We start from the raw sequence: 15279 nt of genomic DNA on the forward strand, positions 1-15279 counted from the left end.
AAAATCAGCACATATAACTGTGAACCCTATACAGGAAGTGATCTCGTCATTTGTTACTTTCTTTCTTCTTTAGATCTATATTTTTTTCTTTTTCTTTTCATTACTCGTATGAGGTAAATAAACTTGTTAATACTGTACTGAGTGTAGTATTGTTCAAACAGGTTCTGCTCTCTTTTCGACCATCCTGTCACATATGTAGATGTGTGTGCATGCATTAATGATGATGATAATAATTATATGTCTCAACAGATGATCGTTTTTTGCTCGGATTCATAATGTTCAATGAGTTATTCTCAAAAGAGAAGTTGTTAGTTTCTTTTAAATATGTATCACAAGGACTGTATGAATGAGAAGAACGTCAGCATAATTAGCCTTTAACCAACGGCTGTTTCACTGAAATTTAATGATGTTTGCTTAAAATGTTAAAGAAAACAATTGAACATTGTAAACGGAAATTACAGATATAGGTAAGTTTTGCATTGACTTGGGAGGTGGGACCCTTTTGAACCTCATCTTCCTTGTATTATATGCGAAGGCTTAGCTGTAACTTTCTGAACTATATGTGGCTGCGTAAGCCTTGCTGCAACTTTATGAAGTACATGTGGCTGCGTATTCTTAGCTGCAACTTCTGATCTACATGTGGCTACGTAGGCTTAGCTGCAACTTCTGAACTATATGCGTCCGCGTAAGCTTGGCTGCAACTTTCTGAACTACATGTGGCTGCGTAGGCTTTGCTGCCACTTCTGAACTACATGTAGATGTGTATGCTTGATTGCAACTTTCTTAAGTGCATGTAGCTGCGTAGGTTTAGCTGCAACTTTCTGAACTACATGTAGCTGCGTAGGCTTAGCTGCAACTTTCTTAAGTGTATGTAGCTGCGTAGGCTAAGCTGCAACTTTATGAATTACATGTGGTTGCGTAGGTTTAGCTCCAACTTTCTGAACTATATGTGGCTGTATTGGCTTAGCTGCAACTTTCTTTAGTACATGTAGCTGCGTAGGCTTAGCTGCAACTTTCTAAATTGTATGTAGCTGCGTAGCCTTAGCTGCAACTTTCTGACCTACATCTGGTTGCGTAGGCTTAGCTGCAACTTTCTGAACTATATGTGGTGCCTAGCCTTAGCTCCAACTTTCTGAAATATATGTGGCTGCGTATGCTTAGCTGCAACTTCTGAACTATATTTGACTGCGTAGACCTAGCTGCAACTTTCTGAACTACATGTGGTTGCATAGGCTTGACTGCAACTTTCTGAACTGTATGTGGCTGCGTATGCTTAGCTGCAACTTCTGAATTATATGTGGCTGCGTAGGCTTAGCTGCAACTTTCTGATCTACATGTGGTTGCATAGGCTTGACTGCAACTTTCTGAACTATATGTGGCTGCGTAGGCTTAGCTGCAACTTTCTGATCTACATGTGGCTGCGTAGGCTTAGCTGCAACTTTCTGAACTACATGTGGCTGCGTATGCTTAGCTCCAACTTTCTGAACTACATGTGGTTGCGTAGGCTTAGCTCCAACTTTCTGAACTACATGTGGTTGCGTATGCTTAGCTGCAACTTTCTGAACTACATGTGGTTGCGTATGCTTAGCTGCAACTTTCTGAACTACATGTGGTTGCGTATGCTTAGCTGCAACTTTCTGAACTACATGTGGTTGCGTATGCTTAGCTGCAACTTTCTGAACTACATGTGGTTGCGTATTTCTGAACTACATGTGGTTGCGTAGGCTTAGCTGCAACTTTCTGAACTACATGTGGTTGCGTAGGCTTAGCTGCAACTTTCTGAACTACATGTGGTTGCGTATGCTTAGCTGCAACTTTCTGAACTACATGTGGTTGCGTAGGCTTAGCTGCAACTTTCTGAACTACATGTGGCTGCGTAGGCTTAGCTCCAACGTTCTGAACTACATGTGGCTGCGTATGCTTAGCTCCAACTTTCTGAACTACATGTAGCTGCGTATGCTTAGCAGCAACTTTCTGAACTACATGTGGTTGCGTATGCTTAGCTGCTTAGCAGCAACTTTCTGAACTACATGTGGTTGCGTATGCTTAGCTGCAACTTTCTGAACTATATGTGGTTGCGTATGCTTAGCTGCAACATTCTGTACTATATGTGGTTGCGTATGCATAGCTGCAACTTTCTGAACTATATGTGGTTGCGTATGCTTAGCTGCAACTTTCTGAACTATATGTGGTTGCGTATGCTTAGCTGCAACTTTCTGAACTACATGTGGTTGCGTAGGCTTAGCTGCAACTTTCTGAACTACATGTGGCTGCGTATGCTTAGCTGCAACTTTCTGAACTATATGTGGCTGCGTAGACTTAGCTGCAAATTTCTGAACTACATGTGGTTGCGTAGGCTTAGCTCCAAATTTCTGAACTACATGTGGTTGCGTATGCTTAGTTGCATGTGGTTGCGTATGCTTAGCTGCAACTTTCTGAACTACATGTGGTTGCGTATGCTTAGCTGCAACTTTCTGAACTACATGTGGTTGCGTAGGCTTAGCTCCAACTTTCTGAACTACACTGGTTGCGTATGCTTAGCTGCAACTTTCTGAACTATATGTGGTTGCGTATGCTTAGCTGCAACTTTCTGAACTACATGTAGTTGCGTATGCTTAGCTGCAACTTTCTGAACTACATGTGGCTGTGTAGGCTTAGCTGCAACTTTCTGAACTACATGTGGCTGCGTAGGCTTAGCTGCAACTTTCTGAACTACATGTGGTTGCGTAGGCTTAGCTGCAACTTTCTGAACTACATGTGGTTGCGTAGGCTTAGCTCCAACTTTCTGAACTACATGTGGCTGCGTATGCTTAGCTGCAACTTTCTGAACTATATGTGGCTGCGTAGACTTAGTTGCAACTTTCTGAACTACATGTGGTTGCATAAGCTTGACTGTAACTTTCTGAACTACACGTGGCTGCGTAGGCTGTAACTTTCTGAACTACACGTGGCTGCGTAGGCTGTAACTTTCTGAACTACACGTGGCTGCGTATGCTTAGCTGCACTTAAGAAAGTCTGCTAGTATTCTGCTTGGTTGCATTCTATGCTTCCGAATGATCATCATACAGATTTTATCTTATAGATCACTTATATCACCATTAGTCACGTAAACAGTCAATATGGAAAGCGTGTCGTCTAATTTTAAAGGGGCTAAGCACCAAATATGTGTATCACAAAGTCAGAATTAAGAAAAACATTCACAAGGAATTCGTAACATAAAAAAATGTATTCACAATGTTATTGCAGATGGGTGGGGTATTTGATAATGTAAAAAATTGCTTTACATTCATAAATAGTTACGGAAAGTCTTTACAAAATGCTCCGTGAACTGCTGCATGCATGTGAATTAAGAAATAGTTCTACTATTTTGTTTAATTTATTTTATCTTGGATAAATTTGCAGTACTTTGTTGAATCAAAATCTACAGTAAGTTGCCCTTTAATATCACTTAATTTTCAGGGTTTGGCTTGGATTTCTTTTTAGGACTTTTTACCTTTATTGAATGAGTATCTCAAGATAAAATAAAACATCAATAAAACTTCATGCTGGAATTAATTTAATATTCTGACACTATTTCTTATAATATAACCAGCCTAGTAAATATAGCTGATCCAATGAAGGAACCGAGAACTCAAGTAAACAAGTGTAGCGGTTCTCGTATCGGGTGACCTAGGTAGTTCAATTGGTAGAGCGTTGGCACGGTAAGCCGAAGGTCCGAGGTTCTAATCCCGGTCGAGGCTGCACATTTTTCCTGAGACTGTTACATTTGGGGGCTCGTCCGGGATGCTCTCCCTTGGAGCCCATGCGGGGCGAAGCAGTTTGGCTGGGGTGTGCATCTGAATTCGGTTAACAGTCTGCGGCAATGTCTCGCAATAAGAGGGAAGGTGTGTAGCGGTTCTCGTATCGGGTGGCCTCGGTAGCTCAATTGGTAGAGCGTTGGCACGGTAAGCCGAAGGTCCGAGGTTCGAATCCCGGTCGAGGCTGCACATTTTTCCTGAGACTGTTACACAAGTTACATTCAAATCTTAATTATGCGTGTCAAATATTAAATGGAGTTTTGTGAAAAGAATGTCAGTTTGGGTGATTTTCGAATTTCAGAGCTACAAAACAAAATAATGTAACTGTTTCACGAAAGGAACAGCGCTCTTATTCAAGTATGGTCACGTACCAAGAGTTATTTAGATATGAACATGCAAATGAACAATTGCGTAAAGCAGGTCAAATGCATTGTCCTTACGTATTTCGACAGTTAAAACCTCGTTCAAATAATGAACCAAGATGTCAAACCTGTTAAGCTGTACACTAAGTGTACAAAAGATTAAGTCCAGTCAGGCGTATTTTCATAGAAAACCCCACGGGTATATTAGTATAATGAAAACCCGACAATCTGATCTAGACAAACAATAACCGCCAGTAGCATAATAATGAAAAAGGTCAAACAAGTGAAAGTGACTTTTATCAAAAACTGTAAACTGATTTTATCATAAAGGTGCAACCACTTATTGGAATATAACATAATGGGATAAAATCAAATAATTGCATTTAATTCTAGTCAGAATTAAATAAAGAAAAGAATGAAAGTGATAGAAGTAAACAAGGCACATTTTGAACCCTAAAAAGCCATAAACGTATGGTGGCTCGTTTCTGCCATGGCGTGCTGACGTGTTGACGCAACCCGTCAGAACGACAATGCCACAGCATGATAAACTATTTTGTCGTGTTGTCTTTTTGGCGTCCGCCAGCTAGACAGCACGAGGGAACGACAAAAGTAAGGCGATAATGTCCAGGCGCCCTATTTTGTCGTTCTGTCGTGCTGACGGGGACGTTTTGCATTTTTAAGGATGAAGAACCTACCACAGTCAACAACACATTTTTAGGGATTCACTAGTTTGTTATAGCATGTATTAGTAGGGCAAGAATATTATCCCATCAAACGATATAAACAGAGTCCATGTGATTTGTGTGTCAACATATCAGTTTTACATGGAAGCAACATGTTCACTTACTCTAAGCTTTAACGCAATAACCTTGCCAGAAATATCATGATACATAAATTATCAGCGGGGTCCATATACGCTCCCGTAGCTGACGTCTAGATCGATTTTCTCTATATTCATATTATCTGGGGGTAAACATTTTTCGTATTACTCTCTCAGGAATGCAATATTTATAATACAGATATACAATACAGAGAATAACTAGACTGTAACTTACACTCGTCCTGACGACATCGGCGTCGACGCCTAGATTGACCTTTTTTCACTTTTTTCTATTTTCTTTTTGAATTTCACATTGACACTAAACTTTGTTAAAGGTAAATGCAGCTGTGTTTGTTTCATGGTGGCATCACTTTTTATAGGGCAAGTAATTTTAACTTTTGAGACATCTTTGCCTTTTTATATAGCTGCCTCCCGAACTTATCCTTTAATGCCAGGCACCAGGCAGGAAGATAGTCAGATACACCAAACCACACTAGCTAGCGGCTCATCTACCGGCCGCATCGGGTCGGATTCCAGTGGGGCTCCACTTTATCTCCTCGTTCCCATTTGCTCAACTGATTTGATCTAAACTTAAACAGGTCGGTCTTCGTGTATGACTGTCTCTTTGTCTTTCTGTCAGCGTGCGTGCGTGCGTGCGTTCGTTCGTATGTATGTATGTGTATATTCGCCCACCAACACGCCGGTACGACAGAACGATTTTTTCTGGTCTTGCCATCCTGTCGTGTTGTCGTGTCTTCGCTATGCCAACACGAACACTTGATATGGCTTAAATCAGCCACCATATTATAATGATAATTTTAAAAGCCGTACTCAATGAAACGTAAAGATCAGCTATCCGTGTTAAAATGTTAACATAAGCATGACGTCTTACTAAAAATGTTGTATACTCCTGTTTCACTTTTAGTGATTTGAGCTTAATAAAGGTGATGTTGCAAAAACCATAAACAGATGCTTTTTGCGATTCCGACAGGATTTAAATTCTGTGCAGAGTTTTTCGAACGAAAGGTAATGGTAAATTAGATATTATTTTATATTTTTAACGGTTTAATGAAATAGAACGGTGGGTTATATTTGAATCTTTGACTGTTTCTAACAGTGGGGTTTTCATTTTTATAATTTTATTGCACATTACAGAGCTAAGACTTGCACGCGTAAGAATATGAGAATAGAAACTAGTCAGTAAATTTGTAATGAATTAATGTGAGTAAATATACAGAATATATTTTTCCTTTCTGTGTCGGGCAATTAGACACGAGTTTTGAATTTAGTCCTTTATTGTTATATTTCATTATTAATTTGAATACTATTTAACGAATGTAGTCCTATTTTCAAGCGGTGAATTATTTGCATAAACGAATCAGAGAAAAATAGAAGCAAGCAGTACTTAATACTATTAGGTTAATTAATATTGTTCTGTACGATACGGAGATATATTTGGACTCGTACCCAGCTGAGAAAACCATATTGGACGAGCCTCTAGGCGAGTTCAATATGGTTTTCTCAGCTGGGTACGAGTCCAAATATATCTCGTATTGTACAGTATTGTGTTAAATAACCTTTTTATTCTATATCTATTTTATCTTACTATAATAATAGTTTAAATTAAATATGTTTCAATGAATATTGTATTCCTGCCTTTTCTAGTTTTTCCCAGCTTGGTATGCCTATGAGTGCAAATATATATTATACAGAACAATGTTAAGCCTTAAATAACCTTTTTATTCTATATTTATTTCACTTCATACGTATTATACGTAATTCATTGAATGTTGTTTTTTCTGCGTATCATTATTAAAAAAAAGTATATGGTGCAACCTCCCTACAACAGCCATTTGGCGACTTGGGTGGTAATAATACTTGACTGAGATATTATGCCCACAAACATTGTCAGCAAGTTTGGTGAAGATCGGATGAAAACTATTCGATTTGAACAAGCGGACAAGGCTAAATTCCCCGTTTTTTGAGTAATTCAAGGACTATAATCAAAGAGTGCCTGGTACAATTTGGCTGGTTCGAAACTGGCCGAGATGTTATGCCCACAAACATTGTCAGCAAGTTTGGTGAAGATCCGATGAAAACTGAATTAGAGAGCAGACATGTTTTGGATGCTGACCGTCCGTCCGCTGCCATTCATAATCTTTTCCATTTTGTTTCTTAACCGTTAAATAAAAACTGCTGAGGTAGCTATTCAGACAGTCAGGGCTGATATCTTCCAATTTCTAGGTTTCGTCCGGAAAGGCTTCTTTTAGCGACTTTTCAAATATTCCAACATCTGATGATCCTTTTTACTGTATTTTTAAGTTTTTGATTATTAATGAACGTTTTAATATCTAAATCAGATAGCATTGTTATCACTTGAATCGTTTTTGTGTACTGTAAATAAAAACAACTCAAATTAAATTCAGATTTCAAGACGCATAATCAAACTCTGTACATGGAGTGCCTACTTCATCCGATTTACATTCGGAACCTTTTCACGCGTTTCGGGCTTTATCGTATGTTTAATATGGGACTGTTGAATCGTCCAAATACAGAAAATACAGGAGTTTTGTACGCGCGTCCGTCCAAATACAGAAAATACAGGATTTTTGTACGCACATGCATCCAAATACCGTAATATAGTGTACGGTCACGTGTTGTAAATGAACGTTCGCGAATGGATAGATAAAATAGATATAGAATAATTAAACATATAAGATCAATATAAAAATACGACTTTCTTTCAACTGACGAAACTTGAATGAAATTGAATCTTAACTGCTGTATTGTATCGAATAAGTTGTTTCTGGTTCAAATGTAATGATCACCTATCCAGGAAAAATGAACATAGAACGGGGAAAAAACAGAAATTGTACCAACGTACATTGTACATCAATTCGTTTATATGGTAATTAGTACAACATATATTCTTTTCTTTCATGCGCATACATATATTCTCAAGCTAATTATCATGTGGAAGTAGGTCAAATTATGTTTAATTTATGCCTCAATTACAGCTCTTTGCCTCATTTCTGAGACTTTCTACCAAAATCGGTAATATATGTATTACCGCCTCAATAACACAAAGGTAGTGTCCGCTCTGAGTGCGGGAGGTCGTGAGTTCGATGCCTGGCTTAGTTATACCAAACACGTGAAAATAGTACTGGTAGCTCCCTTGCTTGGCACTTAGTATTTAAAAAGGGTTTTACCAGAAGGTAAAATAGGCCCAGGTATTAAAGTATCTGTTTCTGGATACCTTGTTTGTTGTACTCATGTGGTCTGTATGTGATGTTAATTAAAGCTTACCTTTACCTTCATGTATACAATTGCAACATTTTTGGTATATGTATCTAATTATAGATACAAAGGATAACTACTATGTTTTACGTAAAGGTAATATAAGAAAATGTTAAACCTAGAACTAAGAAATGTATCAGCTTGTACGATTTTTGCCGAACATTTTAATGTTTCAAGCAGCAGCTGAATATATCTAGCAGTGGAATATTCCGAGCAGTTAAACAGTAATTGATTTTTACGGTGTTCCGTTAGGGCCAGCGCGAAGGTACGACGGTACGATGGCGAAGCACGACAGTACAATGGTGACAACACGACAGTGCGATGGCGAAGCGCGACAGTACGATGGCGAAGCACGACAGTCCGATGGTGAAAGTCCGTCGTACTGTCGCGCTTCGCAATCGTACTGTCGCGCTTCGCCGTCGTAGTGTCGCGCTTAACCATCGTACTGTCACCATCGTACTGTCGCGCTTCGCCATCGTACTGTTGCGCTTCGCCATCGCACTGTCGCGCTTCGCCATCGTAGTGTCACCATCGTACTGTCGCGCTTCGCCATCGCACTGTCGCGCTTCACCATCGTACTGTCGCGCTTCGCCATCGCACTGTCGCCCTTCACCATCGTACTGTCACCATCGTACTGTCGCGCTTCGCCATCGCACTGTCGTGCTTAACCATCGTACTGTCGCGCTTCGCCATCGCACTGTCGCCCTTCACCATCGTACTGTCGCGCTTCGCCATCGCACTGTCGCGCTTCACCATCGTACTGTCACCATCGTACTGTCGCGCTTCGCCATCGCACTGTCGCGCTTCACCATCGTACTGTCACCATCGTACTGTCGCGCTTCGCCATCGCACTGTCGCGCTTCACCATCGTACTGTCACCATCGTACTGTCGCGCTTCGCCATCGCACTGTCGCGCTTCACCATCGTACTGTCGCGCTTCGCCATCGTACTGTCGCATTTCACGAACTTTTCTCTGTTTACTTAAGGTCCGACTAAATGTAGGCTATAGACTTGTACGGTCAGACGGTGGGACGTGCTTTTACTTACTAATAATCTTGTTTAACATAAATCAGTGGTAAAAAGACAGGGTCGATCAGGTAAAAACAAACACTTGTATTCTAGACCTAATTAACATCAGCAAAGACAGGAAATTCTATCCACGGCGCCTGCTGGGACAAATGAATGTATACTTTCCCCGCTAGATAGGCAAAAATAAAATATCTTTAACATTACTGTGGAAACTTTAGAAGAAAGCTCGGACTGAAAAATCTGCACATGTAACTGTGAACTCTATAATAGTAAATGCTCTCTTCATTTGTTACTTTCTTTCTTCTTTAGATATACATTGTATTTGTTTCCTTTTATTTTCATTACTCGTGTGTAAATATTCATTCATGTAAATAAACTTGTTAATATTTTACTGAGTGTTGAATTGTTCAAATAGGTTCTGTTCCCTGTTCGACCATCCTGTCACATGTGTAGATGTGTGAACAAGCATTAATGATGATGATAATATATGTCTCAACATATGATCTTTCTGTGTTCGGATTCATAATGTTCAATGAGTTATTCTCAAAAGAAAAGTTGTTAGTTTCTTTTAAATATATATCACAAGGACTGTATTAATGAGAAGACCTTCATCATAATAACCCTTAAACAAACGGAAAATCACTGAAATTTAATGATGTTTGCTTAAAATGGTAAACAAAACAATTGAAAATTGTAAACGGAAATTACAGATATAGGTAAGTTCTGTATTGACTTGGGAGGTGGGACCCTTTTGAACCTCATCTTCCTTGTATTATCTGCATAGGCTTAGCTGCATTTTTCTGAACTCTATGTGACTGCGTAGGCTTAGCTGTAACTTCTGAACTACATGTGGCTACGTATGCTTAACTGCAACTTTCTGAACTACATGTGGCTGCGTAGGCTTAGCTGCAATTTCTGAACTACATGTGGTTGCATATGCTTAGCTGAAACTTCTGAACTACCTGTGGCTGCGTAGGCCTTGCTGCAACTTTCTGAACTACATGTGGCTGCGTATGCTTAGCTGCAACTTCTGAACTACATGTGGCTATGTAGGCTTAGCTGCAACTTTCTGTACTACATGAGGCTGCGCAGGCTTAGCTGCAACTTTCTGAACTAATGTGGCTACGTATGCTTAGATGCAACTTTCTGACCTATATCTGACTGCGTAGGCTTAGCTGTAACTTCTGAACTACATGTGGCTACGTATGCTTAGCTGCAACTTTCTGAACTACATGTGGCTGCGTAGGCTTAGCTGCAACTTCTGAACTACATGTGGTTGCATAGCTGCAACTTCTGAACTACATGTGGCTATGTAGGCTTAGCTGCAACTTTCTGTACTACATGAGGCTGCGCAGGCTTATCTGCAACGTTCTGAACTATATGTGACTGCGTAGGCTTAGCTGCAACTTTCTGAACTATATATGGCTACGTAGGCTTAGCTGCAGCTTTCTGAACTACATGTGGCTGCGTAGGCCTTGCTGCAACTTTCTGCACTACATGTGGCTGCGTATGCTTAGCTGCAACTTCTGAACTACATGTGGCTATGTAGGCTTAGCTGCAACTTTCTGTACTACATGTGGCTACGTAGGCCTTACTGCAACGTTCTGAACTATATGCGGATGCATAGGCTTAGCTGCAACTTTCTGAACTATATGCGGATGCATAGGCTTAGCTGAAACTTTCTGAACTACATGTGGCTGCGTAGGTTTGGCTGCAACTTCTGAACTACATGTGGCTATGTAGGCATAGCTGCAACTTTCTGAACTACATGAGGCTGCGTAGGCTTTGCTGCAACTTTCTTAACTATATGCTGCATTTGTCTGAACTCTATGTGACTGCGAAGGCTTAGCTGTAACTTCTGAACTACATGTGGCTACGTATGCTTAGCTGCAACTTTCTGAACTAAATGTGGCTGCATAGGCTTAGCTGCAACATTCTGAACTACATGTGGCTGTAAATGCTCAGCTGCAACTTCTGAACTACATGTGGCTGCGTAGGCCTTGCTGCAACTTTCTGAACTACATGTGGCTACGTAGGCCTTGCTGCAACTTTCTGAACTACATGTGGCTACGTATGCTTAGCTGCAACCTTTGAACTACATGTGGCTGCGTATGCTTAGCTGCAAATTCTGAACTACATGTGGCTATGTTGGCATAGCTGCAACTTTCTGAACTACATGAGGCTATGTAGGCATAGTTGCAACTTTCTGAACTACATGAGGCTGCGTAGGCTCTGTTGCAACGTTCTGAACTATATGTGGCTGTGTAGGCTTAGCTGCAACGTTCTGAACTATATGTGGCTGCGTAGGCTTAGCTCAACTTCTGAACTATATGTGGCTGTGTAGGCTTTGCTGCAACTTTCTGAACTATATGCGGATGCATAGGCTTAGCTGCAACTTTCTGAACTACATGTGGTTGCGTAGGCTTTGCTGCAACGTTCTGAACTATATTTGACTGTGTAGGCTTTGCTGCAAATTTCTGAAATATTTACGGATGCAAAGGCTTAGCTGCAACTTTCTGAACTACATGTGGCCGCGTAGGCTTAGCTGCAACTTCTGAACTACATGTGGCTGCATAGGCTTAGCTGCAAATTCTGAACTACATGTGGCTATGTAGGCATAACTGCAACTTTCTGAACTACATGAGGCTGCGTAGGCTTTGCTGCAAGGTTCTGAACTATATTTGGCTGTGTAGGCTTAGCTGCAACGTTCTGAACTACATGAGGCTGCGTAGACTTAGCTGCAACTTCTGAACTGCACGTGGCTATGTAGGCTTGTCTGCAACGTTCTTAACTATATGTGGCTGCGTAGGCTAAGCTGCAACATTCTGAATTACATGTGGCTGTGTATGCTTAGCTGCAGCTTCTGAACTACATGAGGCTATGTAGGCATTGCTGCAACTTTCTGAACTACATGAGGCTACATAGGCTTTGCTGCAACTTTCTTAACTATATGTGGCTGCGTAGGATTAGCTGCAACTTTCTGAACTACATGTGGCTACGTATGCTTAGCTGCAACTTCTGAACTACATGTGGCTGCGTAGGTTTAGCTGTAACTTCTGAACTACATGTGGCTATGTATGCATAGCTGCAACTTTCTGAACTACATGAGGCTGCGTATGCTTTGTTGCAACGTTCTGAACTATATGTTGTTTTGTAGGCTTACCTGCAACGTTCTGAACTATATGTGGCTGTGTAGGCTTTCCTGTAACATTCTGAACTATATGCGGATGCATAGGCTTAGCTGCAATTTTCTGAACTAATGTGGCTTCGTAGGCTTAGCTGCAACGTTCTGAACTATATGTGGCTGTGTAGGCTTTACTGCAACATTCTGAACTATATGCGGACGCATAGGCTTAGCTGCAACTTTCTGAACGTATGTGGCTGCGTAGGCTTAGCTGCAACTTCTGAACTGCACGTGGCTATGTAGGCTTGTCTGCAACGTTCTTAACTATATGTGGCGGTGTAGGCTTAGCTGCATCGTTCTGAACTACATGTGGCTGTGTAGGCTTTGTTGCAACATTCTGAACTATATGTGGCTGCGTAAGCTTAGCTGCAGCTTTCTGAACTACATGTGGCTGTGTAGGATTTGCTGCAACTTTCTGAACTATATGTGGCTGCGTAGGCTTAGCTGCAACGTTCTGAACTATATGTGGTTACATAGGCTTAGCTGCACATTTCCGAACTACATGTGGCTGTGTGTGGCTGCGTAGGCTTAGCTGCAACTTTCTGAACTACATATGGTTACATAGGCTTAGCTGCAAGGTGGTGAACTACATGTAGTTGCGTAGGCTTAGCTGCAACTTTCTGAACTACATGTGGCTGCGTAGGGTTAGCTGCAACTTTCTGAACTATATGCGGATGCATAGGCTTAGCTGCAACTTCCCGAACTACATCTGGTTACGTAGGCTTATCTGTAACTTTTTGAACTACATGTGGCTGTGTAGGCTTTGCTGCAACTTTCTGAACTATATGTGGCTGCGTAGGCTTAGCAGCAACGTCCTGAACTATATGTGGCTGTGTAGTCTTTGCTGCAACTTTCTGAACTATATGTTGTTACGTAGGCTTAGCTGCACATTTCTGAACTACATGTGGCTGTGTGTGGCTGCGTAGGCTTAGCTGCAACTTTCTGAACTACATGTGGTTACGTAGGCTTAGCTGCAACTTTCTGAACTACATGTTGTTGCGTAGGCTTAGCTGCAACTTTCTGAACTACATGTGGCTGCATAGGCTTAGCTGCAACTTTCCGAACTACATCTGGTTACGTAGGCTTAGCTGCAACTTTCTGAACTACTTGTGGCTGCGTAGGTTTAGCTGCAACTTTCTGAACTATATTCGGATGCATAGGCTTAGTTGCACCTTTCCGAACTGCATGTGGTTACGTATGCTTATCTGCAACTTTCCGAAGTACATGTGGTTACGTAGGCTTAGCTGCAACGTTCTGAGCTACATGTGGCTGTGTAGGCTTAGTTGCAACATTCTGAACTATATGCGGAAGCATAGGGTTAGCTGCACCTTTCCGAACTACATGTGGTTACGTAGGCTGAGCTGCAACTTTCTTAACTATATGTGGCTGTGTAGGCTTAGCTACAACTTTCCGAACTACATGTGGTTGCGTAGGCTTAGCTGCAACTTTCTGAACTATATGCGGATGCATAGGCTTAGCTGCAACTTTCTGAACTACATGTGGTTACGTAGGCTTAGCTGCAACTTTCTGAACTATATGTGGTTGCGAAAGCTTCACTGCAACGTTCTGAACTACATGTGGCTGCGTAGGCTTAGCTGTAACTTTCTGAACTATATGCTGATGCATAGGCTTAGCTGCAACTTTCCGAAATACATGTGGTTGCGTAGGCTTAGCTGCAACTTTCTGAACTATATGTGGTTGTGTAGGCTTAGCTGCAACTTTCCGAGCTATATGTGGTCACGTAGGCTTAGCTGCAACTTTCTGAACTATATTTGGCTGTGTAGGCTTAGCTGCAAGTTTCCGAGCTATATGTGGTTACGTAGGCTTAGCTGCAACTTTCTGAACTACATGTGGTTACGTAGGCTTAGCTGCAACTTTCTGAACTATATGTGGTTGCGTAGGCTTCGCTGCAACTTTCTTACCTATATGCGGATGCATAGGCTTAGCTGCAACTTTCCGAGCTATATGTGGTTACGTAGGCTTTCTGAACTATATGTGGCTGTGTAGGCTTAGCTGCAACTTTCCGAGCTATATGTGGTTACGTAGGCTTAGCTGCAACTTTCTGAACTATATGTGGCTGTGTAGGCTTAGCTGCAACTTTCCGAGCTATATGTGGTTACGTAGGCTTAGCTGCAACTTTCTGAACTACATGTGGTTACGTAGGCCTAGCTGCAACTTTCTGAACTATATGTAGTTGTGTCGACTTAGCTGCAACTTTCCGAGCTATATGTGGTTACGTAGGCTTAGCTGCAACTTTCTGAACTATATGTGGCTGTGTAGGCTTAGCTGCAACTTTCCGAGCTATATGTGGTTACGTAGGCTTAGCTGCAACTTTCTGAACTACATGTGGTTCGGTAGGCTTAGCTGCAACTTTCTGAACTATATGTGGTTGCGTAGGCTTCGCTGCAACTTTCTGAACTACATGTGGCTGCGTAGGCTTAGCTGCAACTTTCTGAACTACATGTGGTTACGTAGGCTTAGCTGCAACTTTCTGAACTATATGTGGTTGCGTAGGCTTCGCTGCAACTTTCTGAACTACATGTGACCCCAACTAGACCATGAAGATGTGTGCTGTGGAGTTGAAAGAAATTAATTTTTCTTTAGTGAATGTGGAATGATAATAATAATTATTATTCTATACCTATTTTATCTATCCAATCGCGAACGTTTATTTGCAACACGTGACCGTACAATATATTACGGTATTTGGATGCACGTGCGTACAAAAATCTTGTATTTTCTGTATCTGGACGCACGCGCGTACAAAAAATCCTGTATTTTCTGTATTTG

At 41.2% G+C, this 15279-nt stretch overlaps 2 protein-coding genes across 3 annotated transcripts in view; one reads left to right on the forward strand and one right to left on the reverse strand.

The window, feature by feature from the left end:
• The first annotated feature begins 296 nt into the window (after positions 1 to 296).
• The window catches only part of LOC123558060 (uncharacterized), a 60833-nt gene continuing 45850 nt past the window's right edge, over positions 297 to 15279 (forward strand). The window contains exon 1 of one of the 2 annotated variants that reach the window (XM_053542517.1): positions 297 to 467. The gene's annotated coding sequence lies outside the window, so the exon portion shown is untranslated. Of the gene's footprint in view, positions 468 to 9885; positions 10022 to 15279 lie in introns of those variants that run through there. The other variant, XM_053542518.1, reaches the window with a different exon arrangement.
• LOC128557210 (PGC-1 and ERR-induced regulator in muscle protein 1-like) lies at positions 1215 to 12538 on the reverse strand. Its single transcript, XM_053544259.1, has 4 exons — positions 12410 to 12538; positions 11625 to 11782; positions 2031 to 2523; positions 1215 to 1706 (listed from the first exon to the last, which is right to left on the reverse strand). Exons 1-4 carry the CDS (start codon positions 12536 to 12538, stop codon positions 1215 to 1217), a joined length of 1272 nt encoding a protein of 423 aa, XP_053400234.1.

The sequence above is a fragment of the Mercenaria mercenaria genome, chromosome 5, assembly GCF_021730395.1.
Source record: "Mercenaria mercenaria strain notata chromosome 5, MADL_Memer_1, whole genome shotgun sequence".
Classification (NCBI taxonomy): domain Eukaryota; kingdom Metazoa; phylum Mollusca; class Bivalvia; order Venerida; family Veneridae; genus Mercenaria; species Mercenaria mercenaria.